The sequence below is a fragment of the Macroventuria anomochaeta genome, assembly GCF_010093625.1.
Source record: "Macroventuria anomochaeta strain CBS 525.71 unplaced genomic scaffold BU25scaffold_32, whole genome shotgun sequence".
In the NCBI taxonomy this organism is placed as follows: domain Eukaryota; kingdom Fungi; phylum Ascomycota; class Dothideomycetes; order Pleosporales; family Didymellaceae; genus Macroventuria; species Macroventuria anomochaeta.
The window spans coordinates 349,986-375,180 of record NW_022985393.1 but is presented as its reverse complement, the minus strand read 5'-3'; the positions used below and the strand labels follow the sequence as shown (position 1 = coordinate 375,180).

Here is a 25,195-nt window from a genome sequence, read left to right as displayed (position 1 = left end):
GCCAGGACCGACTCTGCTCGTCAACGAGCAGATCTGGTGAACTGTATATATATGTGTAGGAACACAACCCTTATGGTTCGTGTTCAACCTTGTCAATTAAGTTTGTCATTGGATCTCAACCAACCTTCAAGCTAGACAGATTGCCTGTACTACTCACCATTACCCCAAGCCGTCGTTAGGTGTTTCACCCAGGTGACTTACCCCTACTGTTCCAGAGCCAGAGTTCATCCTCGAGAACCAATCGAATAGTGCTTACGAGCTTTGCTTAAAGTACGACTTCAACATGCGGCTCGCAGACATTTCAGCACGCTACTGCTGCCAAATGTTGCTTAGGACACACAGCCAATCACACGTGTTTTGACAATCTTGCTGTTTGCATGGAGAAACTGCCGGATTGCACACTCCTTACTTTAAGTTGACCCTTCAAGTGTGCAGTCTTGCTCTTTGCCATCTTGGCTATCTTTCTAGCCCACCAAGCTCCTAAACGCTTTGTTTAGTCCTATTGCGTTGTGTTCTGTGTGGCTGTAACAATTATAGTGTTTTGGTGGTTTGGTGCATCACGCGAATCCGCGCATCACGCGCACGGACACGGTACCAATGTGGCGTGCGCTAGCGGGCCTCGATCTTTGGTCGGCGCCGGCCAATGTCTGGATGCCGCATGAGATCGTCGAGATCTTCTTGCGCACGGCTAGGAGCTGTCAGCCTGTGCGCCTCTTTACTACCTACCTCCAGAACCTTTTGATGAGAGTGGACATCTTCATCACGGCCATGGACCAACGCCTCGACATTGCCAGCAGGTGGACCTCATTCACGAGATAACAATGAAGTTCCAGAAGCTTGTGTCGCGGCTGTAATAGGTCGAAAGCTCGCAGCAAGTACAATCTGAGTCGATCCCCTCGATCTGACGTGGCTGACTCCAGCGTCCCAAAAGACGATGTCCAGAGTTGAGTTGCATACGTTGTGTACGACTAGCGCAATCTAGGCTCACATCTGCAAGTTGATCTTCGTGTTGATCAACGGGCGTAAAGTGGTAGTAGCTCTCAGCTGTGGTTGATAAGTAACCATGCCATCTCGATATCTACCACGCCTGACACATCTTACTGCCTTGCCGTCATCGCTCGAGCCCAAATTTCTTTCTGTCATCACTAATCGATGCGACAGGGATTGACAGAACGTACTCAACCACTTCGTGCCTACTCCTAATACCCGTTCAATCCTCGTCTTCGAACAGCAAGCTTCTGCTAGAAGATGGCACTCGACGGATCTATTATCGCAGCCATTGTAACGGGCATTGCTGCCTTACTTGCCGCGCTGGCGACTGCTTGGATGTCCGGATGGAACGAACATCGAACTCAAGCTCGTGCGAACAAGAAGGCGCTGGCTCGATACTCAGTGCCCCTCATCATCGCAGCATGGGACCTGGCCAACTGGTTCTTCGACATTCTGGATGAAGACAACTACAGTCCAAAGCGTTGCGCAGCCTACGGTGACGGATGGAACAGCGAGTTCACGTCTTACCTGATCGGCTCATACTTTGCTGGCGTTCATATCATTCGCGAAATGACACACTTCTTCGCACACATCACGGGCGAAGAGGCCGAGAAGTTAAAGAAACTTCTTTGGAAGATACAAGACGAGTTTATCTCTATGGACTACGAGGGACGGGAAAGCCGCGAGATGCGCTGGTTCGAAGGCGACATACTGGCTGCTCAAGAACACCTTACCGAAGTCGTTGAACATAAGGGTACCGAAACCACTGAAACCACCCGAGAGCTGCGAGTAATTGGGTGGACCGAGTTCCAGAAGAAGTACAAGCCAGCCTCTGAATTGAAGCATGGAGACTCGCCGGGCTTGCACAAGCTCTTCGAATGGTACGAGGACGAATTTCAGCGTATCGTTTACCGTCGATTCCGAAGCTTGTATTCCAGCAAATGGTCGACAGAACCCAATCCTCAAGCTTACAACACCAAGAGAGACTATATCATTAACCAAGAAGAAGGTCAGAAGACAGAACTAGAGAGGAAAAGATTGCAAGAAGCTCGGGGTCACGATGATGTCAAGAAGGTAGACAAGATGACCTTGAAAGAGAGTTTTGAGCACGAGCAGAAGCTGAAGAAACTGGACGAAGAGGAGGAGTCCATCGCGACTGAGCAGCAACAGTACCCACAGTTCAACGTCATAGTACCTGACCATCGAGTAAGGCGTCTTCAGCATCTGCTGATGGACCTTGTAGAAGTGCTGGATGCCTTCACTACGATGAAACTCAACCGCCCGGTGCGCAAGTGCACAATGCGTACGGAAAATCGAGTACCACTTGGACCGAGTAATCCACTGGATCTTACGCCTGGGTACCGCATTCCTTGTGACTGTAGTTCTCTCGACTGCAATCCAAAACAAGAGGATTTCCCAGACCGACAACTTTCAACAAAGAAGTCTACAAATCGCCCAGCGGGGCGCGAACCATCGAAGCCATCACGAGATCACCAGATTGAGTCGAGGGTACCCCCAGCAAGGACGGGTGTAGTCGACGCGGAGAAAGGCATCAGTCAGTAACGAAAAAAAAAGGGTTTTGCTAGCTTCATCAACGTTGTACCTCCAATATTGTTATCAGCGAAAGCTACCGTGCACTACTTGATCTGGAATAAGGTGTCCTGACCCATACCCGATCCGCCAGCTCCGATCTCCCCAGTTCCCTTCGTTGCTGAAAGCTGCACGCCAGGCTACTTCTCAACCAGAGAGCGCAGCTTCAAACACATTGCAGCAATAAGGCTAAGCATGCGCTCGCAGAGGCCTCCGATAAGCCGTCAGTATGCGTCACAGCTGTTCTTAGCAGCTAATCTGCTATAGGTATGGCGCTGCATTTATTACAGTAACACACGACAGCACCTGAGCGCACTAATGCAAGCCACAGCATACTAAGGTGCGCTAGCGTATCACAATGTGCCGGGTCGTTCTTTGCAATATTTGCTCCACACTTCTCTAGTCAAAAGATCTTCTAGGACCTAGAGATACAATCTTCCTTAATTTCACTTCCTATCAGACCCCCGATGCTTACAGAGATCTCACAGATCGCGAACAGACAGGGGGGTATTGACGACAGATCGATTGATGGCACTGACACAACAATTGACAGCAAGGTCACCATTGCGATGGCTGGTACCGGACCTTGATGGAACTGTGGAGAGTAGACTACAAGACATTATTGCAATGACCATAGACCTGTGCACTTTCAAGCAAGAGATGGCGAGGGTCCAAAATGCAAACCTGTCCCGTTACACCGTGCGTCCTGGCTCGCTTGGATTGACATTGGCCACCCTTTCTGGTAACCTTAAACAGGAGCGCAATGTTAGAGCCATCTAAAAGTATTCAGAGCAAATCAACCTCTGTCAGCGACGTATCAGTTCTAACAATGTGATAAATTCCTGTGATAAAAACTGTCAATTCAACAGATAATTTCAAATCAAAGCTAAAATTATAAACCTAAGCTAAAAATAGACTACCTACTAATACAACCTAACTGTTACAATCCTACGTCCCACGATAGGACGACAAGCAATAAGTAACCGCCAACCAAACACGGAGGCCTGGGGGAAGGTGCAGCAAGGCAAGGCCACCCGGCCGGCGCCTAGGGGATTGCTCTCAGCCGAGCTGACACACGTGACGGAGCTCGTCAACGAGCATCGTACCATGCTCGTTGACGAACCGCAATCCATCCGGATTGGCCAGGACCGACTCTGCTCGTCAACGAGCAGATCTGGTGAACTGTATATATATGTGTAGGAACACAACCCTTATGGTTTGTGTTCAACCTCGTCAATTAAGTTTGTCATTGGATCTCAACCAACCTTCAAGCTAGCCAGATTGCCTGTACTACTCATTGTTACCCCAAGCCATCGTTAGGTGTTTCACCCAGGCGACTTACCCCTACTGTTCCAGAGCCAGAGTTCATCTTCGAGAACCCATCGAATAGTGCTTACGAGCTTTGCTTAAAGTACGACTTCAACATAACCTTCCTCTGATGACAGATGTGGCAGACAAAGAACACGCGATGAGGTTCTCTTGCCATTACGCAGCGATAGCCGTGATGATATACCCAAGACTTCTTACAAGTAGGTTGAACCAGGGGCTTGATAAGACCTGGCAGCCGCTGCCACTCAATGCCTTCAAAGTCGTCTGCAAAGCGATCAGGCTCATCTAACGCGCCTTCACTGATGTCTGTTGTATTGTCTGATGCCTCTGTTGCAGCTATAGAGATCTCCTCTGGTGCTCTCAACGCAGTGCTTGCCTTGTTGTCGCGTACTTGTGATTCGAACGGGACCTCATTGGTTGCCTGAGATGACATGAACAGCGGGTGCAGAGGTATTTGATGACGCGGGGAAGCGCGTTGAGATGGTCTCAACAGTGATACAGGTGTAATAGGCGGAGGCAATAGTTGCTGAGTCTGTGTGGATGGAGGCGTTGCGAGTCGTTGACTCTCAAGAAGTCGCTGTGTAGGCTGCCGGGGACGTTTAGCTGGTAGGGGAGTGTCTTTGGCTGTTGCAGCAGCACGCTTCCTGCCCTTTTCAACCATTGTCGCAAGAATATAGAAAAATACACGTATGTAGTGTTGTGAGTGGTTGTAGTGTAGGCACGTTGAGAGTCGCGTTGCGGACGACAACAATGCTTGGCAACCTTGCCCACCAGCTGCAGGCCTTAACTCACAGCAATGTTGCTCAACCACAACGTTATATTTTTGCACGAGACTCTCGGAAAGTGTAGAGTAGTGATCTGAGCTGAGTTCGTGTTAATATCTCAGAAAAATATCGGTGTTGTGGGCAACAGTATTTTTTGAGGTAATCAAAACGTTGGCTGTTGTCAGGAATGCCGCACAATGACTCGCACAGATACCAAACAAGTCAAGTATTGCAAGTACGCTGTCTTTACTTGACATGTTTACTTGCTTATTTTTAGTAACGGGACTTGACTTGTTTGACTTGCTTATTTGCAAGTAAGTCAAACAAGTTAATCAAGTCGACTTGCTTATTGCCAACTGTGCGTCTTTCCAACATCGCGCATGCGTTCATATCAGCGTATTGAGGTACGCCCCCATCCGCAGACAGGTTTCTCACAAGGTATGTGCGTTCTGGCTTCACCAAGGCTTCACAAGAACCACCGCTTTCTCCGGGTTACATGGAAGGGATGATCAGTCCCAACTTGAAACCACAGAGCAGCTGACATGCTTCGAGCTCCACTCTAAATCCACCAGCCGGCCCAAGTCTCAACGTCTCTCGCAGGTGCCCCCACAAGCGACGCCTCAATCTCCGCTCCCGAAACTAAGAGTACCCAACGCTGGAGGTTGTCTCCTCAGCAAGCAATGGTGTATCCAGCAACGGTAATCGTGGTACCTGAAAGCTCGAGCGGGGTTCAACTCGAACCCACACGTATCCTCTCTAAGGCTAACCGGCGGATCAAAGTCCAACACCCAGTGCGCCTGGGCTGGTTGTTTAAGCCGTGAGATATGACTTGGACGCGCCAGAGGCAACGCCGTCGCTGAGTGAACTCGTCAGGACACTAGCAACTGATACGTGTGGGGGTTGTGCGATAGGCCTTCCAATGGTTCTGGGTGTAATCTGACACGACACGCGGGGCACTACTCGCCGCATGCGCCAAAGGAGAACACCACAGAGTATCTCAAACTCGAGCCGTGCCGAACCAGAGTCAACATAGCCGCATCCACAGGCAAGAGAGAGAGAACTGCAAGTATGGTACTGTGTGCCGAAGCACAAGATCCAAGCCCATAGGGGCGTTGCCCGGAGTAGAAGACGAAGTCGACCACCCTAGCGACAGCCTTGCCATTAAAGGCACCCAGCTGCTTGTTGTGCTTTGTTGAACCAGGCGGCATCTGGTGCTGCCCCCAGGTGTGTCCAAGTTGACGGTGTGTCGATGTCAAACGTTGTTCTGGTGTAGTCAGCCGTGGTCAATGGTACTTGTAGGTGAGAGTGTGACAAGTGTATACTTCCCAGTGGTCGATGCGAGCAAGGTAGGGCGAGAGATTCCTAAGTGTATCAACATGTATCGCAGTCTGGTGAGAGGGGATACTTCCCAGCAAGGGAGCAGGCGCTCGCGCGCCTCAATGTGTGTGACGACCCAACCTAACACCTGCAATCAGCAACATCTCGCGGCGGACGAGGCGTACTTCCCAGCGGTCGAAGATCGGGTGCGGTCAAGATGGCAGGCGTGTGCGAGAATCTGCGTGTAGTCAGCGGAGCTCATCAAATTGGATCAGGTATACTTCCCAGCGGCGACTGTGGACAAGTCTCACACCAAACCAACATTGCAGATCTCGCTCCGCGTCTGCTACAGTTTCTTCAGCTCCACGCAGGCTTCAGCAGCGCGGTTGGCGATTGCAGACGTAGTGGTTGTGGTGCAGAGGGAGAAATATTTGCTGTTGCAAAGCTCTGTTAGCGTCTAGGGCAATTGCAGAGTTATCTTCACTTTCACGGTGACCTGCCCTTCACCTTCACGGTGACCAGCTGGGAAACAAACACGCTATTGGCCAATCAATGTGTGGCTCAGGCACTGTGCCACTAAACTAGGTGACTGGGACGCACGTGCCGCTGCGTCATGGTGTTAAGTTTCAATCCCTCGCAAACAACTGTCCCAACAGCAGCACTAGTAGGTTTTGTCAGCACTCATGATATTGAGGCTGAACATCACAACGGTATGGGCACCAGCAACAGAGGTATGGAACGAGTGCCATGAGGCGCCAAACGCCCTTGCTTCATTGAATAACCTTACACAGAAAGCCCCCTCTGCAGATATCTCCCCTCTGCGGATATCCGTGTAGCTTCTGGCAACCTTCCGCGAGCAGGTGCTGACGCACGTCCAACATTTGAACATGTCAACAATTATGTGGTCTTGCCATGCCTCGATCAGCGAACCGCGCTCTTCCCTCAGCAGGCAATGACGCTCCTCAGTCCTGATATCCTCTGGGACTCCCTCTGCCTTCCGCTGCCTGCACCGCTCCTTCTGCAATGCGTAGACATTGAACTCCGCTGGCTCCATGTACAAATCTTGGCATATTTTCAATTTGTATTCTGAACGTCTGAGTTTTCGCCTCTGCGTTTTTTGGGAAATGTATCCGTTCTGTGCGGGTACTGTATTCAGAATCTCGTTAACCGCAAGCGCTTGCTGTGCCACCAATACGCGTCCACGTTACCCGCGCCTCCACCCGGCATCTCGTCGTGTTGGGTGGGTCGAACTTCTAAAACTGATAACAGAAAGCTGCACCGCACCAGCAAACTGCATGCCGGGTCTGATCTATTCCTCAACGTGTTTATTTGCTGCTGGAGTAATCCTTATGTTACTTCTATCTGAAACTCGTGCCTTGCAAAACGTCCTTCAGCACCTTTCACGACTGCACACTCTCACTAGGACCTGAGCCCATCCTTCCTTGCTCACAATATTCCTTTCAGCTAATGGCTACCTCCTCCTCTCCTTCTTCCCCTTCTTCGTTTGCTCCTTCTTTCCCATCCCCGCCTGCATATTCAGCGCATTCATCTTCGAGTCAGCTCTGGAAAATCAAGAATGCTAAGTACCGGTCCACTTTCGTGAAGAAGGGCCAGCCGAGTGTAGAAGATCTCCAGAACCACCTTGAATACATCAGAGATCCGCACTTTACAAGCGCGGTCAGTGAATATACATAGCATTTGAACCGGACAACTTCTAATGTCTCCTCACAGTACGGTCCAGAGCACATATCACCAACCTGTGAGCTACCACAGTCCATCAAAATACAGTATAGTCAGGTGTTCGGTCACCTTAACGAGCTTTTGAACAAAGTTCAGGACTGCATCAGCGAGATGAGCCCGCTCCAAGAAGAGGACCTGCTGTTCCTTCTGCTTCGTCGTTTTGCGGATTCATCCGATGCAACCGTATATGCAGAGATTAGACGTTCGGATGATTTCCAAGTCTACGATTCTACTATCAAGGAACCGCTAGTAAGTTGGCCGAACATTTTCATCGCAACAGTGTTGACGTAGGATTGCAGGAGTCGATGATACTGGAAGGCTCTATAAGCCACGATACCAGTGTTATCCATGCTGACCTGATTATGAACTACTCGGAGCCCCAGGAAGACGATTTATCAAACGAGACAGCCTACACTCTCCTACCCCAGACGCCTTCAGAAGTAGACACCAACTGTACGGTGACAGTCAACTTCCCGGCAATGGTGTCTATCGAACCGCCAGATAGCGCAGGCTTGCCTCCAGGTAGTCCACCGGAGTACTCAAGCCCATTAGAGTGGACAGAGATCTGGCCAGAGCACGACTGGACTCAATTGCCATCCAAGTTCCAACCTCCGAGCTTTCGCATACATCGATGTCACCATAGAGGAGTGGAGCGTGGTGGTGAAGATGATGCTTTTGAGCTACCTCTGGGGTTTCCTGAAATAGTGCAGCATATGGAAGAAGCTTGCAACGACGTGTGTAATGCCCAATGTGAGTTCACCGCAAGCTAATTGAAATAGGCTTCCCACGCTACGTTTCGAATCCACGATCAGTCAAGGCAGTCCCTGCCTCTAGAAGAAGGAGGTACACAGAGCTTTGAGTGCGATTTGTTCGCCACCATCCCTTTGTTGTACATCACAGTGAAGCGGGATGGGAATTCTTTGGTGTATGAGTGTTTCAGAAACAGAGAGGTTGGATATTTCCTCAGATTGTCTTGCCTCCAAGCTAACAGCCACTAGGACTGGATTTCATCCCACAACAGTCATGAGGAGTGTTCCGGGTGTTGAAGCTTGATGTGATGTGTAGTCAAACCCAGCTGCTTTGTAATCTAGATGCTTATGATTCAATTGACTTCTGTAACTTACACTTAAAATGCTATAATCTGCGCCACCCGCCGACCTACAAGCGCTTGATGAAACTCCAGGGCTTCGCCGGCTGTGCTCGCACGTGATGCCAAGACTCGCTAAGCCACCTGGTACTTTTCAACGATCATCAGTTCTATTGTTACCCCCTCATCCCCAGCGGTGAGAAAGCATGTTCCGGACGAGTATCAAAATGGCATCATCAACGTCCCTCAATTTAGTTGGCTCAACTGGACGTTGTTATTTCTTTAGGAAGTTGATCCAGGAAAGACCACACCTTGGTCGCGTTTGGTTAGCATCGTTCGAGCACCCTCCCGTATCGTATGCCTTTTGCTATAACTAACACTCCTGTAGATCTGGGAATGATTTATTCATATTGAAAGATATACCTCAGAACATATTCTCAGCCTTCAACGAGAACATTCGACCAAGACTTCCTCAAACTCCCCGCATACGACTACCACTGGACACTATCCCAGATCAGCGCATATTTGTGTATAAATACCTGAATGATGATTTCTTGAGTCTGGTTCGGAATCAGATCCCAGTGCGAGCTCGGAAGGAGATCCTCAAAGCTACTTTGCAAGGAATTGCAGATATACACGACCGCGACATTGTCCATTTAGGTGAGCCCAACGATTTGACTCTTTACACAGTCAACATGAATAACTGATCTTCTGTAGATGTCAAGCCTGACAACGTTGTGGTCAATTACCGCCATGTTGACCAAGAGGTCGTAATCAAACAGGTACAAATCTCTGATCTTGAGAATGCTGCCTATCTCCCAAAGCCTAGGTGTATCAAAGGAATGCTAGCTGGAAATGATAACTGGCGCAGCCCTGAAGGTCATTTCAAGGGAGAGCTGAACAAACCATCTGACTTATACTCATTCGGGCTGGTAGTAAGTGCTTAATTTGAGTAAAGATTTTTCATTGCTAACACACTAAGTGCATCTACGCTGTTCTTGGGCGTGTCATACTAGGGCCTGATGATGACTTCAAATTACACGAATCGAAAGGCGCACTACCTGCATTCATCCGCCTGCAGCGCCAAATATCATATTTTGGGGACAAAGAAGGGTTGAATGGGCTCATGAAGCATGTTGGTTACGAGGAAGCGAACTGCGAGGTTCTTAGAATGCTTTGGGAGGAGCGAGCGGCAGATTATATCCCATATGTGCCGTTCTCAGAGTGGACAGATGTTGACTCGACGTTCAAGGACTTGATCCGAGGGTTGAATAGTCTGGATCCCTCACAGCGGCTTACAGCTTGTCAGGCATTGAACCATCCCTGGTTTGAAGGCATCGAAACTGCTTACTAGTTCGCTCGTTTTCAGGCTACAGTAAATTTACAGGAAGCTTAAACTGCTGTTCCAGACGTTTCGCATGCCTCAGCCCTAGGACCATCGGTTTTTGACCTTTCCTGTCGCTGTCGACGTCGGCAACTTTGACAAAACATGAAAGCAACTGGTGACAGTACTAATATGATGATTACCACCACAACTCCCGCCAGCAGTGATCCACTCAATACTCCCTGGTTAGGAGTTCTCGTGACTGGCTTTGGTATCGCGGATACCGGCTTGAGCTTCTTCAAACGGACGATTAAAACCACTTTCTCGTCTCTTAAGGCAAACCGCTTACCATTAGAAACAACAGTTGTTTTTTGATTGCTCAACTCAGTTATGCGAGGTTTGATTCTGTGTAGACATTAGGTCTTGTAAGGTGGGGTAGAATTGTGCAGACTGACTTGTAAGGAGGTGGGTCCCCTGCAGGCGACGGCCGCTTCTTGGATTTCGCTGGATGTCTGATAAAGAAACAGCTTAAAATGATACAACACATTGCGACAGCCTTAACAAAGGTATGATGAAAGCTATTTATAGGAATGATGCAGGCTGTGCCTTTAGTGACCCACAGGTGTTGCAACGTTATGCGCAGCTTCGAACCATGCTGTGAACCGTCTTCATTGTTCAGTCTAACACGAACCTGGTTCTAGTAAAAGTTTCTTGAGCAGGCGTTTGTTCTACGTTTACGGTTTTCAACATGGGCGGCAATCGGCACACTATTGGTACCGGTAGGCCTTCCGACTGCTGCGCCAAGCTCGCCCAAGTGTACCCAATCATATCACATCTTGTCAGAATTGCTGCGAGCATAGGACTTTAAAGCGTGGATACAGACTTGGAAAAGAACTTACGGACGAATTTACATTCCCAACATGATCAGGGACACCTTTGTATACCAGTCTATACGTATGTTGTGCGCTACTCCGGACTTTGGAGCCGAACTCCTCACTCCTTTGGACCTAAGCGCCTTGTTATATGCATTCGATATCTCTATCACCAAGAAGCAGTCTCGGTTCCAGTATTTTGTTGTATAAACAGACAAGAGTAGGCGTAGTAAGGAGACTCATTGCGATGAGCAAGACCACTAAGTGGAATGTGGCAATTGTTTTGCTTGCAAAGATAGAAGAGTTGCAACGAGGCTTGTACAGTTGCAAGACTATTTATCATAATCCGGACCCAGGAGGCACAAAATATTAATCCTTCTACTGTCAGCACGGACCTACGCCGAGGGGCGTCAAAGGCCTCAAAGGATGGCATCCAAGTTGCCTACAAACCGCGATCTCCATCCGCTGTATCGACACAGAAGCAGCCACACTGCGGCCAGTGTGAGCACTGTTATGCGTCTGCCGGTTTCCCCGCAAGCGCCGGTGTGTAATTGGCTTGGAATGCGGATTGCAACTTGGACATCACATCTGCACAAGCAAGCGCCAGACCTTGTTGGTTAGTAGCTCAGCACCAATCATGCAGATCAGGCCGTTCGGCTTTTTGGGATGCAAAGTGCCAAGGAATAGACGCTTCCATGAAGCGTTAGAGAGTAGTCTACCATGGGCATAGTGCCGAATTTGTTGCAATAGCATACAGCTATGGATTGAATCTTAGTCTACGTACCAACGACGCTCTCTCCAGTCTATTCCATGGTCTGATACAAACAATCTGATTCAATGAGTTTGGCCACATACTGAATTTGCTGTTGTATCATTTAGATTGGAAGGCTCCGCATTTTGTCCAAGAGATGGTCCATCCAAATATTGAAGCATTTTGAGAAGGCGGGATTGCAGAAGTTCGCGTGATGGACGTGGTGCCAGAATGGGTGGAGGTTCGGTTAGCTGCGGAGCAAGCGGGTACGAGAGCGCATGCGCGAGTGCTTGATGCGCCTGGATATGCCGCCTCCTCGCTACCTTTGCTTTTCGGCGCCCATTTTGTTTTGCGTGATGTGACCGTGTAATTGAAGATTCTTGCAACTTGCGTTTTGTAACGTAGATGCAAGCGGGAGATTGCAACATTGCTAGATAGCGATAGCGATTGTGGCGGGAGACTGCAGTCAATCAAGTCACTTTTCAACTATTATATTTAGTAAGTCTGTTCAACACTAACTCTTTCCATTTCCCGGACCATGTATACTGTTTGACATATTATAAGTATTCTGTTTTCCGTTTTCTAATTACCCGGTCCGGTTGCTCAAGGATCAACTCTTCTAAGCGCCCATCCCACGCACTCGCTGCGCCACGCTCAATCCTATGACTTCTGTGAACCAAGGTTGGTTTTGAAGTGTCTTATTTGGATTGTCTAAAGCCAGCTCTGTTCGCTTCCCAAATCACGTATACTGTTTGACATGGTGTACATTATCCTGTTTCTGTTATCTGATTCTCTGGTGATCCAGTTGCTCGATGATCGACTTCTCTAAGCGCCCATCCCGCGCACTCGCCATGCCAATGCGTCATGCTACCTTCAGTCCTTTCCGCACCTTATTGTTGTCGCCATCTTCAGGCCTTTTGCGTTTCCCTGTAATCCTGCGAGGACCAAATGAAGGGATGCCATGAACAGAAGTGGCATGGTCCCAGAAGTCTGATTCTGAGTCCAGCGTGTCTTTGCAGATGGGATGAGGACAGGCTTTCAGGGTCCCCAACTTTGCCAAATGACCCGTCATGTGCTTGTGGAGGTCGAACACGTCGTGATATTGGGCAAACCGAACTGACAGCGGTTTGGTGTCTCCCAAGCAGAACAAACAGTGCGCCGCGACCATGACTACTCCGCGTTCTTTGAGAAGTCCGCAAAAGTCGTTTAGACGTTGAAGGTGTTGAAAATGCAGATGGGCATCCCACATCTGGTTGGAATGACACCAAACATCGTGCTCGTAACAGTAATGCATACTCGTATGTGTAGTCCAACTATTAGGAATACCATGCTCTTCTGAGATGTGAGTAGCGAGCTCCTCCTGGCTCTCGAGTATCTGATTGCAATCTTTCCAAAGACACTGGTGTGCTTTGTTCGCCTCCAGATGATCTGTGATGTGCTTCAAGTACGACCCGCACGTTCTTTTAGCCTGTGTAAATTGATAGTAGCAATCGTTCCAACGGCATGTCCTGATAGACACAAATTGGTCCATCATATGTTTCTGTTGCTTCTTTACTCGTCGACGTCGTGCACACTGGAGCAAGTGGCTATGGACTCGGTCTACTTTCGAAAGACTAGCAGAAGTTAATAATGCTTGACGAGATGTACAAGAGGGTTGCTAACGTGTTCAGGTCCTTTGCACAGTCAGGACAGTGATTGTCTGGTGTAGGCTCTGCAGTTTTGTAGGCATAGCGCTTCTTCCCCGGGCTTGCCAGCTGGATGAGTGGCGCAAGAACAACATCAAGAGACAGCTCCAGATCCACACTGTCATGATCGCTAAACATCATCTCTATCACACTTTTGCGTGCAGGCTCGAACTTGAGTAGTGCCATGAGGTAGCGGGAAGGCCCGCGAGATATGTCTGTCGACGGAGATGTCGATTCCCTTTGCGTGGTTGGTATAGCCGTGCCCTCATAGAAATCCCTTCGATCTTTCTGGTATGCTCTGTTCCGCGATTGCCTTCTAAGCTTGGAAGCCTGTTTTGGTGATAGTTGTGTCGTAGCAATGATCTCAACATCCTGCTCACCAAGGGCCTCGAGAGCCTTGAGAAGCTGACCTGTCCTAGCAGAAGATTGCTGAATAAGTGTGGACCCCTGTGGCTTGGGTGCTAGTAGATTCCTATTGGCCATCATAGAGCTAGACTCCTTGTAGAGTTCGAGGCGTTGCTCTCGTTCGTGAACGATTGACTGGCTGTCAATCCCAACAAATCCAGAGACATAGTATTGCGCAGTCTCTTTGCCTTTATGCCCTAACAGCGTTCTGAGCTGCGGCGCTGTTGCTCTTCCTGATCTCGCATTAGTAGTGTCCCATTTAGATATGCAATTGAAATACTTGCTCTGTACGGCATGCGCAAAGGCGCGTCTGAAGCAGTACGCGCTGAGATTCTCTTTGTAGCCAGCTCTTTGTCCAGTACCCCTCAATGCTAAGTTGAAGCAGTCGTAGGTCCAGATTTTGTCTTCGGATATCGTTCCATCCGCGCGCACATTCCGCATGATAGGGCGCTCTGAAGCCACATCTGTGTACTTGGCTCTGTAAAGGGAGCTCCCTGGCGGGGGCTCTACTTTGCTGAGGTCTTTGTATGAAGATAGATCTCTAAAAACGCCATCTGCGAAGGCAAGAGATAAAAACCACGTGACCGGACACATGTATCTCATGAGCGGCTCTTCGTATAGAACCATGGTTGGTCTTTTTTGCGTTAGTTTTGTGCAAACAAGGCCTCTACGGAGCTGCATACGCGTGCTTCTTGTACTCACGATGTCCTTTCCGGTTCCTCAATTTGACATAGAGGAGCCATCCGTGGTATGTTTCGGTACGCTGGTAGATGAGCTCAACATCTCTATAATGCAGGCCTTCATTGGATTGACGCCACGCATCAGATTCAATGATCTCGCCCGGCCGGACACCAATAAGCAACATGAGTTGGATAGCAAAAGCCATCTGGTTGCGTAGACGATGGTGCAACCCCATATACTCGTCACAGGCGAAGAGAAAGCGAATGATGTCTTCAGCCACGCCGAGTGGTGCAAGCGGCTTTTTTCGAGCACATGTTGAGACATGCTTCCCATAAACCAAACGCTTTTCGATGAACTTGTCGATCTCTGCGTTTTGGAGCTGTGTGTACTGATATTGCGTGTGCAGTTTGACAGTACGCTTGAGGCATGAGAGGCGGTTGCGAACGGTAACATCCGTTATATTCTCCTCCAAAATACCTGTCCTTGTCTGCGCAAACCATTCGAGGTAAAGTTGTACCTGGAGTGTTGTAGGTGCTTGATCAAAGCGATCCTCGGCCATCGGCTTTTCGAGGACGTCTATTGAGAACCTACACACACTATCAGTGATGATCGGTCGGGCACACGAGCTTAATCACTCTTTCCAAAGCCTTATTGTGTACTTGTACGATTCGAAGGCTGCCTTATTCAGAGCGTTCTTGACGTCGTCGAGGGTTAAGGGCTGTGGAGCCCTCTCCTGACGGGCGCGTTCCTTAAGAAGTTCAAGGTTAAATGATCGAGCGCTTTTCCCCATCTTGGCTATTCAGGCACGCAATGTGAAAGATGCAAGATGTTGTGAAACGGTTGTAGTCTATACAAACCATGGAGTGGAGGAGGGAAAGGAGTTTGAAGGTGAGATCTGAAAGGATGCAGAACCAAGGCTACAAGAATAGACACAACGAATATTGGCATCCACGAATATGCAGACAAGATTCAGTCTCATGTTTTCAGCAAATTGGCCTAAAATGGTTAGTCGTGTTGGTGAGGAAGTCAGGTTCGTGAATACCGAAAACGGAAATACAGGTGACTGCATTCTCAAAGCGGTACCTCGACAGACGGCGGGTCGCACGGGAGAACTTGTTTTCAACGTCCTGTGGTCGTATGTGATAGAACACATGCACTAGCCTATATATATTCCATTGACAATATCGTCATGATCACCACCACAACGAACTAGTACCAAACAGCACCGCTTACTCAAGCTCGTAACGTCGACTCGAGCCTGTTGATATGCGATTAAGACAGAAACCTCACCGGCAGTTATCTGTGATTATTCAACCCTATTAGTAAAATCATGTCAGGCGCACGACTTGACTTTCTGCAAAGGCGCCCACCCCTCATACACGACGATACGCGACAAACAGATCGCAAACAACCCCACAAGCACACTATGGCAGCACTGCTGACCTACCCCGACAAGCTGATTCCAAATGCTCTTTCAGATGCTATCGAGGATCAGACCCAAGCACAGTCCTATAGACAGAGTTGGCAACAAACAAATCAATTCAAATCAAGTCAAATCAAGTCTCGCGAATGGCCCTACTATTGGGGCGTGCACGCTGGCACAGACCAGATGGTGCTTCGTGAAGAGGACGTGATTTTACTTGATTTGTTTGTTGCCAACTCTGCCTATAGAGCGCGGTTTACACCGCTCGCAAAGACCCAGTGTCAAAAGGAAAAAACTACGAGTCGTTACCAAGAAACAGCTATCCACCAAATAAACCATATCCGACACCGACACAAGCTGAGCAAATACACAACAGTTAACACCTGGACCCCCCTTCCCAACCATCACTGCTCTCGCACCTCCAGCCCCCCAGCCGTCTCCCACATTCTCCCATGTACTCCCAACATTTCCCGTCCTCTCCTTTCATCTACTCCATCTTTTCCTCCACATTCGGTGGCGTGCCAATCTCCGGGTCGAGCGTGAAGTACTCGTCCTCAAAGCAATTATAACTCAGCAGCCGATCATTGAAATCGCCCTTCTCCGTAAATCCCAAGTTATCATTGCCCGGGTAGGTAAGCGTGAGTGTGTCTGAGCCGTCCGAGGCGATAGGGGCGCAGAATGCGTTCCTGACACATCGTCAGCATAAGCAGGGTCATGAATAGAGGAGAGAACAAGTTGGGGAGGGGGGGCGTAGACTGGGTGTAAATTGGTGAGTGTAGAGAGAGACGTACGTGTAAAATATACAGTAGTACCCTGGATCCGGTCCAATACTACTTGCGCGGCTGTCGATCATGGTGCACTTCTCGGGGTCGCTGCCAAGCGGGGAGACGACGTGTTGGCATGCGCCGCCCCAGGCAATATCCTCACAATAATACACCTATCACCTAGTATGTCAGCACCTCACATGCCCTCATTCCCCTTGCTTCCCTTGCTCCCCTTCCTCAGTCTTTAAGAAGGAAGAAGGAGTGAGATGACTTACACCAGCCATCGGCTCCTCCTCCTCCTCCTCCTCCTCCTCCTCAGCTTTCACGACCATCCCTACAGCGCCGAGATCCCGCTCCAGTCCATCTTTGTTCTTCTTGTCCTGGGCCTCTTTCCATTTCCGGACCTGGTCTTCGGCCCAGTCATCGTACCAGGGTGAGTTGTAGGGTACAGGGGGTATGCATATGCCGGGGACTGGGGAGCTACATTGGGGGCGGGGAAGGGCGAGGGCGGTGGTGAACAGGAGAGAGAGGAGGGTGCGTTTGTACATTGTGGCTGAGGTTTGTTAGGGAGGATGAAGGAAGTTGGAAGATTGAGGGAGTTGCGGTTGCGGTGTTGATGCTTTGTATGGGAGTTCTGGTGGAGGCTGGTGCGCGCTGGCTGGAAGGAATGACTTCCCATCCATCTCTTTATACTTCTCTTGGTCGTGTTTTGCAAGCCAAGTGGTGAAGCAAGGTGGTCATGTGTTGGCCCCATATTCGATGATAGTTGCCGCTGCTGGGCTGGCTATCGCAAAGTGATGTTTCAAAGTGGTACTGCGGTCTCCCCAGGCAGGCGTTGTGGCAGGTTACACAAACTTCGCTACCACCTGCAGCACGCGACCTTTCTGCAAGCAGGCGAAGTACAGGCCAATCAGGTGCGGTCGCGGAAACATATGCTGTCTTGATGATAGTCGTGCGAAAATGATGTCGCAGTGGCTGAGATGTGAGAGCTGTGTGGCGGCGTACGAGGCGCTGTGGTGGCTTGGTAGGAATACATGCACGCAGTAATGCAGAGCATCGCGATTCGGAAACACGATCGCGAATACCTGTGCAGCCGTTAGAGCCATTGCCTGTCGTTTGTTGTACACAGAACGGTCTTGCATGCGTGGCAACGGTTGTGTGGAGAGTCACAGGCAGATAGTGGTGTCCGTTGCTGGGTGTCGTGGTATATAGAACACAGTAGTGGGTACAAGCATGCATACATACTGACGCGAGGGTATCGTCCGCGCTTCCAATGACGCAAACAAACAATCGCTCACTCCAAGATGCAGTGTTTTCTCTTCGTCACCGTCTTCACCGCTCTGTGATCATGATGCAGACTGCGTTAGGGCGTCTGGTCGGTCCGGCTCGTAGTTCGTCTCGCCCAACACGTTCGAGGCTTCCGGAGCTGACGGCGCAGCAGGTGCCGCAGCACGGGCGGCGGCCGCATGCAGCCGCTGGTCCAGCGCCTTCAACGCCAACGCCCGCCGTCTCTCGGCCTCTGCGCGTGTCGCTCCTCCTCTTCCACCCGTGCTGTTGGGGTTCATAATGCTCGGCAAGCCTCCCTCGGCGCGTGCGCTTGCCTGGTCGTTTCCTGCATCGATGTCTTGGGTGGAGAAGGGTGTGCAGACGCCCAGCGAGATCAGGACGTTGTAGATGCCGTCTGCGAGCTGGCCCAGGGGCGTCTGGATGGGCTCGGGGAAGAAGTAGGCGAAGGCGAAAGTGTCAGAAGCGTCGCCCGTGATGACCGAGCCGTCACCGGTTGCGGCAGAAGAGAGCGATGGACTGACACGATAGAACCGCAGGTAGACCCAGGCCGTCATGAAGCCAAAGTAGGCGAGGAACATGGCCGTCTCGGTGCCGAGGACGATGCCGGAGATGGTGTTGGCGAGCAGGAAGATGGCGGGGAAGTGCTTGACGCGCATGCGAATGAAGCCTTTTGCGATGGCGACGGTGTGTTCGGGGACGAGCTGCTTGAAGGCGACGAGGAAGCCAGCCTGGATGGCGATGCCGCCAGAGATGGTGGTGCGGCTGCAATGAGTGAGCACGGTAGCGGGCATGAGACTGCATGTACATACAGTAGGACCGCCTTTGAGGTGATGACATAGCCGGCGAGATAGAGCAGGAAGCTCAAGATGTTGGGCACCATAGCCACGAACAGGATGAATTTGGCGAACTGCTTCTCTCCCCACGCGCGCTCCAAGTAGCGTCCGCCATAGAAGAGGGTGGCGCCATTGATGATGAGGCCGGCGAGGTTCTGCTCGACGACGGTGGCCAGCGCGAAGACCCAGGGATATATGACCGAGTGGCCGGGCACGATGGTGAGGTAGGGCACGCCGTTGCCGACACCGATCAAGGGCTTCTCGACCTTCTCGACCCAATTGGACTGCGGCCGCAAGACGAAGTTGAGCAGCGTGAAGAAGACGGTGGCTGCCAGCAGGGCCCGGGTTATGGGCGGCAGGTTTATGCGGGCCATGGCTGGGCGTGGAGGATGGGATGGTGTCCCTCTTGCACGTTCAGACAAGCCCCGGAGGTCAGTTCGCAGTGGAGCTGCGCGCCATCTGACAAGGGTTCGGTGGCTCGGCTGGCGACTGGCGGCGATCCATCCGTAAGGCGATGGCGGCGGCGGCGGCGGCGGCCCCGGGGACTTTGATGGCTCTAGCTTAGCGGGACGAATCGCAGGCCGGCAGCCTCGATGCCTCGATGCCTCGATGCCGCGATGCCGCGATGCCTCATTTCATGCAACCTCCACACAGCACATGACGACCAGCACCGTCTGCGCGCATTGCCCCGACCACGTCCACCATTCTTCCCGCGACACGCATCGCACTTCAATCGGCTGTTGACTCCCTCCCGGCGCCTGTTGCAGCCCAGAATGCGCCATGGCCCTCAGCAGCAATGTCGTTAACTACCTAGGTACTGCATGCACCTCACTCGTCCTGCAGCCCTCGCTGCCTCCCAGCTTGCGCGCTGTTGACTGATCTGTTGTTTGATTGATTGGTTTAACGTCACTTCTGACTTGCGCACTGTGTTCTGCCGGAAGGGTGTCCTGCTAACGATCCATGACAGTATGGCGCTACCTGCAAGAGGCAGGCTTCGGCAACGCAGCGCTGCAGCTGTCGCGGTGCTGGCTGCGCGACCCCGATTCCCTTCCCTTCGCCAAGAACATCTCTCCACACACCCTTATCAGGATCCTGCAGGACGGCTTGGAGTTCGACAAGCTGCGCGCTGAAGCCTCAAACGTATGTGGGAGCCTCGAGGCATTCTCGATACATGGTGGCGCTGACTGTGGCAGACCGTCGCACAATACAACTTCGGTACCGACCACGGGCGGCCCTACTCTGCGCGCAACGGCGACCTCCTCACCCTCGACAAGGGCATACCCGCGCACGAACTCGCCGCCGAAGCAGCGAATGGAGTCGTGCAAGAGCCGCCGCCGAAGAAGGGCGTCAAGCGGAAGAAGCAGCCAAAGACCAACGGCGTGCCTGCCGAACCGCGCCTCGAACGCTCAGAGCCAGAGGTCAATGGAGACCCCATGGAACTCGATCAGCACGGGACCACCCAGCCCACAAACAGCGTGAACAGCGTCCGAGCAGAGTCCGAGCCAGCGCCCTCGGAAGCCGAGTCACCATCAGTCACCGACATACCCATATCTACATTGCGCATCGGCGCAGACGCATTGATACAGACAGACGACATCGCAGACCTCACCGCACACACCACCTTTATACCCGCACCGAAAGACTTCCAGAAAGTGGTCGAGCACAGCTCGTGGGGGCCAGAAGAAGCGCCACTTCTGCTGGCCGCCGGCAAATCCATCCTTCAACTCCACAACGTGGCTAAAGCAACAACCCAAGGAGACGAGGCCCGAGTCATCACAATGGACCTGCCCATACCTGTCAACAACTTCGATATCACCGCACTGTGTTGGCAGTCCGAGGGCGAGATCACAGTATCTGCACGAGAGCAGTGTGTCAACGAAGTAGGCGAGAAGATGACCATGGACAAGCTGATCAAGGTTGTTGGCGATACCTCGCACGCCATATCGTCCACCGCTGGACTAGTCACAACCCTGCGGTGGAACCCTGGGATGGAGTTGCTGTTGTCGATATCGACAGACGGTGAAAAGGGATCTATCAAGATCTGGAAGCACGACAGCGACTCGATACCCGCATGGGCCGACTTCACCGCCACCCAGATCTACGACGCCTACTGGATCAGCGACGCGGCGTTCGTGGTCTGCGGCACTGAGCTGTTCAAGATATACGAGGTCGACGGCGAATCACTGACAACACAACGAACACTGGACACACCAATCACGTGGGAGACAATCAAATACGACACGTCATCGGGCATCATCGCAGCCCTCGGCATGCGGGAACAGCAATACTATCTCGGCATTCTCCACCCGAACGACTCGATCAACCTCCAAGTCCACGAGTATCCCGACCGATACCCTAACGATCTTGACTTCCGCGTCCAATCCGCTAACAACACACTCGCAAACGGCACATCACTACCCTCCACGCTCCTTGCAACCTGCTCCTTGTCCGGTCACGCACGCATATGGGACGCCAACGAGCCCTTTGCCTGCGTTCGACGACTATCAACAACTGACGACAGCCAAGCCTTCAAGACCGCCTTCTCACCCGACGGCACCCTCCTCGCAGCTGCTGGACCAGACGCCGTCACGATTTGGGACGTGGAGAAGCGCGAAGTACCAATAGCCTGCTGGCGCGCGAAACAATGTCCTGCTAGCAAGTGGAATCCGAGTGTAGATGGCGAGTTTAACCTGGGCTGGGATCACGACAGTTCGAGGATATCTATTGCGCTCGGAAACCAGGTGAGTACCATCAGGGTCTTGAGTGCCTCCAGGCTCGTATGTTAGACAACAAGTTTGCTAATGTGAACGCAGATTGCAATCATCCCCATTCCTCGATAGTGTCGGCATCTACACTTTTTGTCTGGTAAAACGCCCCGAGATATCGACCCATGAGATGGGCCTACTGGGAGTATACGACCCCTTCTACACGTCCGTCACCAGACATGGGGGGGCGGTGTGGAGGAAGGGGTAGCGCGAGACTGCCATGCGCTCGGTCGGCGTCCGTCGCACTCAGAGTGGGCGAATCATTCGGCTCGAGACCTGGCTGCCCTGGCTGAGGGCCTACAGGGTGGGAAAAGCAGCGCAAGATTGCTGAGTACGCCCGTATTACAATCACATATGTCGACGTTGGATAATACAGACTATGCAAACACTACGCTCAGGACGAGAGTTGCGACTGCCTTCACGCCTGCTTTATGCCATTGACTACCTCCAGGCTATTCACTAGCATTACATCCAGAGTTGGAGTCGTAACTGCCTCCAGCCACCCGCACAAACCACGCTATTATTGCCCAACTCCAGGCCGTCGTATACAGTACACTTGGCTGCCCAGCCTGGCGTCGTTGCTGCCAGATCAATCGTTCGTGTGGTGTGTGCACATTGCTCCCCGCTCTCTCCTCTGCCCCGATCAACTTTTGCGAAACCAATCCTCGCTCTCGCTCACTACTCCCCCGTCCTAAACTCTTCCAAGCGCTCCTCATCCTCGATCTCTTTCCACCGATATCTCCTCCCTCTCATATCACACAACCATCTTTGTTTGCTCTGCTTTTCTATTCTCCCATTCGCGCACGCACTCGACACGCGCAAACTCGTTTGACAGACCCATGGCCATGCAACGTTCGCCCAACTACCACCAAACCTCCGCCATGCACGCTATAAGTCGTGAAAGCGTGACAGCGGAGAGGGTCCCGAGTCTCCTTCCGCGAAGGAAGGGCGGCGAGGAAGTGTGGCTACTGACTTGTAGTCGTGGGATGAGAATGGAAAAGTGGATGGTGATGTATGGGTTTGTGGAGGGGTTGTAGCATAGGGATACTACGTATTAGGTATGGGGGCGTTTTTGTCTGAGCATGTAAAGGTGGTAGGTGTTGAGTATCGATTGAACCGGGTGACGGGGGATGTGGAAGACGACGAGTTGGAGGAATTGGAAGTTGTGGCTAGGGGGTGTGTATCTGGATACCCTATACGTATCGATGTTGTACGCCCATATCACGCATTCGTGTTTGTCACAGATTCGTATGTATTGTTCATGTTGCATTTTTGTATGAGTGGAGCGTTCGTACGGAGCTTAGGGTTGCTTCAATGTGCACTTTAGTACACATTGTACATTTGTACATGTTGTATGTATCGTATGTGTGGTGTGTCGTATGCGTAGTGTCTGTCGTACACGCGGTACACATCGCATCTGTTGTATGTATGGTGATATGGATACATTGTTCCCGGACGCATGGCTCCCAGACGCATGGCTCTGCACCAGACATAGTCTCATTCAGTTGCAACATGCAGTACAGCCTGATATCTCCAGCCCTTAATGCCAGTGGTATGAGGTTCTATGCTCAACCAAGTGATGCATTAGGCTGCTCACAAACATCACCACCCACACGCCTTCGCTATGACCTTCTCTGATTGTTACGAGGCTCGGACAGCATGCGCAGAAGCAACATCCCATGATTTGGAAGGCTTCTCTTCTGACCCTTCCTTCCCTACCTCTCTACACAGTGATCCACTCTAGAAGCTTTCAACGTCAACAGTGAACTGGGACCGAACGTGTATCACCCACAACCTACAATAACCTCCAGCCTCAATATGTTCGATCGCCTTGGTGCATAGGCACGGCTCATCTCGCTGAAACGTTGTTCTTGGGCCCTCGTTGCGAGGTCGGAGTCGGAGGTCGTATTGGAGTTCTTGGTGTTGTACCACCGGGCCTTCCCTCAAACCAACAAACTTATTTCACATCATGGACCACGAGGCTCAACGCAAGGTCTGTTGAGTTGTTTCTACGCCGTAGACGCCGTTCTATCGGTTCTGCTCAACGTATATACCTCTTCCTCGTATCGTGGTCTGAGGAAAAGTAACGTTTGACACATGCGGAGCACAGTGTCTCGCATGCGGATGGGCGGTAAGATACAGTTTGCTCGGTGATTTCGGAGCGATTTTGACGACCTGGAGTGTGTTTAGGTTGCTGACGTTGAGTCCCTGCGGCGGAGCACGAGAGAGGAAGGTATCGGCGAGGCAGGGGAGGAGGCGGAGCGGAGCGGGGCGGAAACTTCAGAAGCCGACGTTGAGCCGGACGTTGCACCTTCGATCCACGAAAACGTGGAGGATGCGGACTAAAGGCTTTTGGGCGCTGAAGATGGTTTGAAATCGCGTAAATGTTGACTTTTCGAAGCATCTCCTTTCTGGCGTACGATGTTGCGCAGCTGGATTTATTGCGGCATGGTTTCCTCTAGTGTCACTTGGAGTCCGCTTCTGCAATACCAACACTGCCAGCGACAAACCCAGCGGACGCCATGTTGTTGAGCCTCATCTCAAGAGACGATGGACTTAGCATCAATAGCGTTGTCAGCAGGTAGCAAGAACCTCAGATACGCTGCAGCCCATGAGACGGACTGCTGATGATGAAATCGTCGCGCAAGAATCATGCAATGACGATCATAAAGGGCAGTTGGCTCAAAGATGGGGAAGGTACATCTACATCTGGCACACGCGTCGAAACGCCGGCTGCGGTAGTGCATATCTGATGCCGAGTCAGTCGTCAACACAGTGGTCGCGCGAGCTTGGCCATTCCGTTGAAAGCTTGGTTGAATAGCTCTGAATAGCAAACACTGTCCGCGGACCCTTAGAACCTGACTCTGAGCTCGCGAGGTTATCGTGCAATCTCCGCAATATCCTCAAGAGCGGCTGGAGATGACGGACACGGATTTGAAGCGGATACGAAACCACGCGGTGTAGGATGCAGCCGGAGGCTAGCAACGATACTTCCCATCATCGTCCGTGAGACCTACGGGCATTGGGAATCTGGAGATGTGGAGCTCCGGTACAAGGAGATTACTCGAGCTTCGAGCAGGGGCCTCGGAAGGATAAATCTGCCGACTTGCGAATGGTCCTATGTTGATGCTGAGTGCACGGATCTTGAACGCCTGGCACCTCCACGATGGGAATTACTCGTGCAGATGATCTTTGTTTCGTTCACAGATCTCAGTGACGCATACAGATGCGGTAAAGCCAGATGCTGTTTTAGTGTACCAGAGCAGGAACGAAAGATGAACGAAGTTTAGGTCGCTTGCGGTCCGGATACAATGTGAAAGATGTGCTGAGTCCACTTGCAAGTCTCACGCGGTGAACTTCGTGGGCGGTCAGAATGTTGGAAACGCTGCAACTGTAGGACAATATCGAACGCGCTTGAATTGGAGATGGCCGGTTTGACGACGATATAAAGTTTGGCCGGTGCGGTCCATGTCGTGACTAGTCATGTTAGCGCAATGCACACACTTGCAAAACATGTGTCGCCTTGCTGCGAACGTCAGACCCTTTGACAGCGCGTTAGTATTCTGCCACAGCGTAGCGAGAGATAAG

At 51.3% G+C, this 25,195-nt stretch overlaps 11 protein-coding genes across 11 annotated transcripts; 5 read left to right on the top strand and 6 right to left on the bottom strand.

Moving 5' to 3' along the window:
• The first annotated feature begins 1,034 nt into the window (after positions 1-1,034).
• BU25DRAFT_164178 (uncharacterized protein) lies at positions 1,035-2,831 on the top strand. The gene has a single exon (XM_033700758.1). It carries the CDS (start codon positions 1,249-1,251, stop codon positions 2,551-2,553), a length of 1,305 nt encoding a protein of 434 aa, XP_033558448.1. The 5' UTR covers positions 1,035-1,248; the 3' UTR covers positions 2,554-2,831.
• Positions 2,832-4,009: 1,178 nt separating this feature from the next.
• On the bottom strand, positions 4,010-4,390 carry BU25DRAFT_301994 (uncharacterized protein; the record flags this gene model as incomplete). Its single annotated transcript, XM_033702004.1, has 1 exon — positions 4,010-4,390. A coding segment is annotated over one exon (381 nt), but the record flags the coding sequence as incomplete, so codon positions are not given.
• Positions 4,391-7,335: 2,945 nt separating this feature from the next.
• On the top strand, positions 7,336-7,743 carry BU25DRAFT_413809 (uncharacterized protein). The gene is given in 2 exon segments (XM_033707131.1): positions 7,336-7,388; positions 7,408-7,743. 1 exon segment carries the CDS (start codon positions 7,458-7,460, stop codon positions 7,683-7,685), a length of 228 nt encoding a protein of 75 aa, XP_033558446.1. The 5' UTR covers positions 7,336-7,388; positions 7,408-7,457; the 3' UTR covers positions 7,686-7,743.
• A 1,265-nt stretch (positions 7,744-9,008) lies between these two features.
• BU25DRAFT_413808 (kinase-like protein) lies at positions 9,009-10,209 on the top strand. Its single transcript, XM_033707130.1, has 4 exons — positions 9,009-9,151; positions 9,206-9,477; positions 9,535-9,752; positions 9,800-10,209. Exons 1-4 carry the CDS (start codon positions 9,045-9,047, stop codon positions 10,169-10,171), a joined length of 969 nt encoding a protein of 322 aa, XP_033558445.1. The 5' UTR covers positions 9,009-9,044; the 3' UTR covers positions 10,172-10,209.
• A 160-nt stretch (positions 10,210-10,369) lies between these two features.
• BU25DRAFT_413807 (uncharacterized protein) lies at positions 10,370-10,772 on the bottom strand. The gene is made up of 3 exons (XM_033707129.1): positions 10,597-10,772; positions 10,491-10,546; positions 10,370-10,437 (listed from the first exon to the last, which is right to left on the bottom strand). Exons 1-3 carry the CDS (start codon positions 10,686-10,688, stop codon positions 10,388-10,390), a joined length of 198 nt encoding a protein of 65 aa, XP_033558444.1. The 5' UTR covers positions 10,689-10,772; the 3' UTR covers positions 10,370-10,387.
• Positions 10,763-11,327, top strand: BU25DRAFT_413806 (uncharacterized protein). Its single transcript, XM_033707128.1, has one exon. The coding sequence runs from the start codon at positions 11,062-11,064 to the stop codon at positions 11,221-11,223; it is 162 nt and encodes a 53-aa protein (XP_033558443.1). The 5' UTR covers positions 10,763-11,061; the 3' UTR covers positions 11,224-11,327.
• A 1,008-nt stretch (positions 11,328-12,335) lies between these two features.
• On the bottom strand, positions 12,336-13,355 carry BU25DRAFT_413805 (uncharacterized protein). Its single transcript, XM_033707127.1, has one exon. It carries the CDS (start codon positions 13,293-13,295, stop codon positions 12,627-12,629), a length of 669 nt encoding a protein of 222 aa, XP_033558442.1. The 5' UTR covers positions 13,296-13,355; the 3' UTR covers positions 12,336-12,626.
• Positions 13,356-14,205: 850 nt separating this feature from the next.
• BU25DRAFT_348491 (uncharacterized protein) lies at positions 14,206-15,094 on the bottom strand (the record flags this gene model as incomplete). Its single annotated transcript, XM_033703201.1, has 2 exons — positions 14,206-14,488; positions 14,538-15,094. Coding segments are annotated over 2 exons (840 nt in total), but the record flags the coding sequence as incomplete, so codon positions are not given.
• Positions 15,095-16,445: 1,351 nt separating this feature from the next.
• Positions 16,446-17,270, bottom strand: BU25DRAFT_424328 (uncharacterized protein; the record flags this gene model as incomplete). The annotated part of the gene is made up of 3 exons (XM_033708275.1): positions 16,446-16,644; positions 16,750-16,895; positions 16,998-17,270. 3 exons carry the CDS (start codon positions 17,268-17,270, stop codon positions 16,446-16,448), a joined length of 618 nt encoding a protein of 205 aa, XP_033558440.1.
• Positions 17,271-18,068: 798 nt separating this feature from the next.
• BU25DRAFT_348619 (DUF1751-domain-containing protein) lies at positions 18,069-19,216 on the bottom strand (the record flags this gene model as incomplete). Its single annotated transcript, XM_033703209.1, has 2 exons — positions 18,069-18,771; positions 18,819-19,216. The coding sequence occupies 2 exons, from the start codon at positions 19,214-19,216 to the stop codon at positions 18,069-18,071; spliced, it is 1,101 nt and encodes a 366-aa protein (XP_033558439.1).
• Positions 19,217-19,622: 406 nt separating this feature from the next.
• On the top strand, positions 19,623-21,682 carry BU25DRAFT_424326 (uncharacterized protein; the record flags this gene model as incomplete). Its single annotated transcript, XM_033708274.1, has 4 exons — positions 19,623-19,656; positions 19,810-19,982; positions 20,036-21,583; positions 21,656-21,682. The coding sequence occupies 4 exons, from the start codon at positions 19,623-19,625 to the stop codon at positions 21,680-21,682; spliced, it is 1,782 nt and encodes a 593-aa protein (XP_033558438.1).
• Between the last annotated feature and the right edge of the window lie 3,513 nt (positions 21,683-25,195).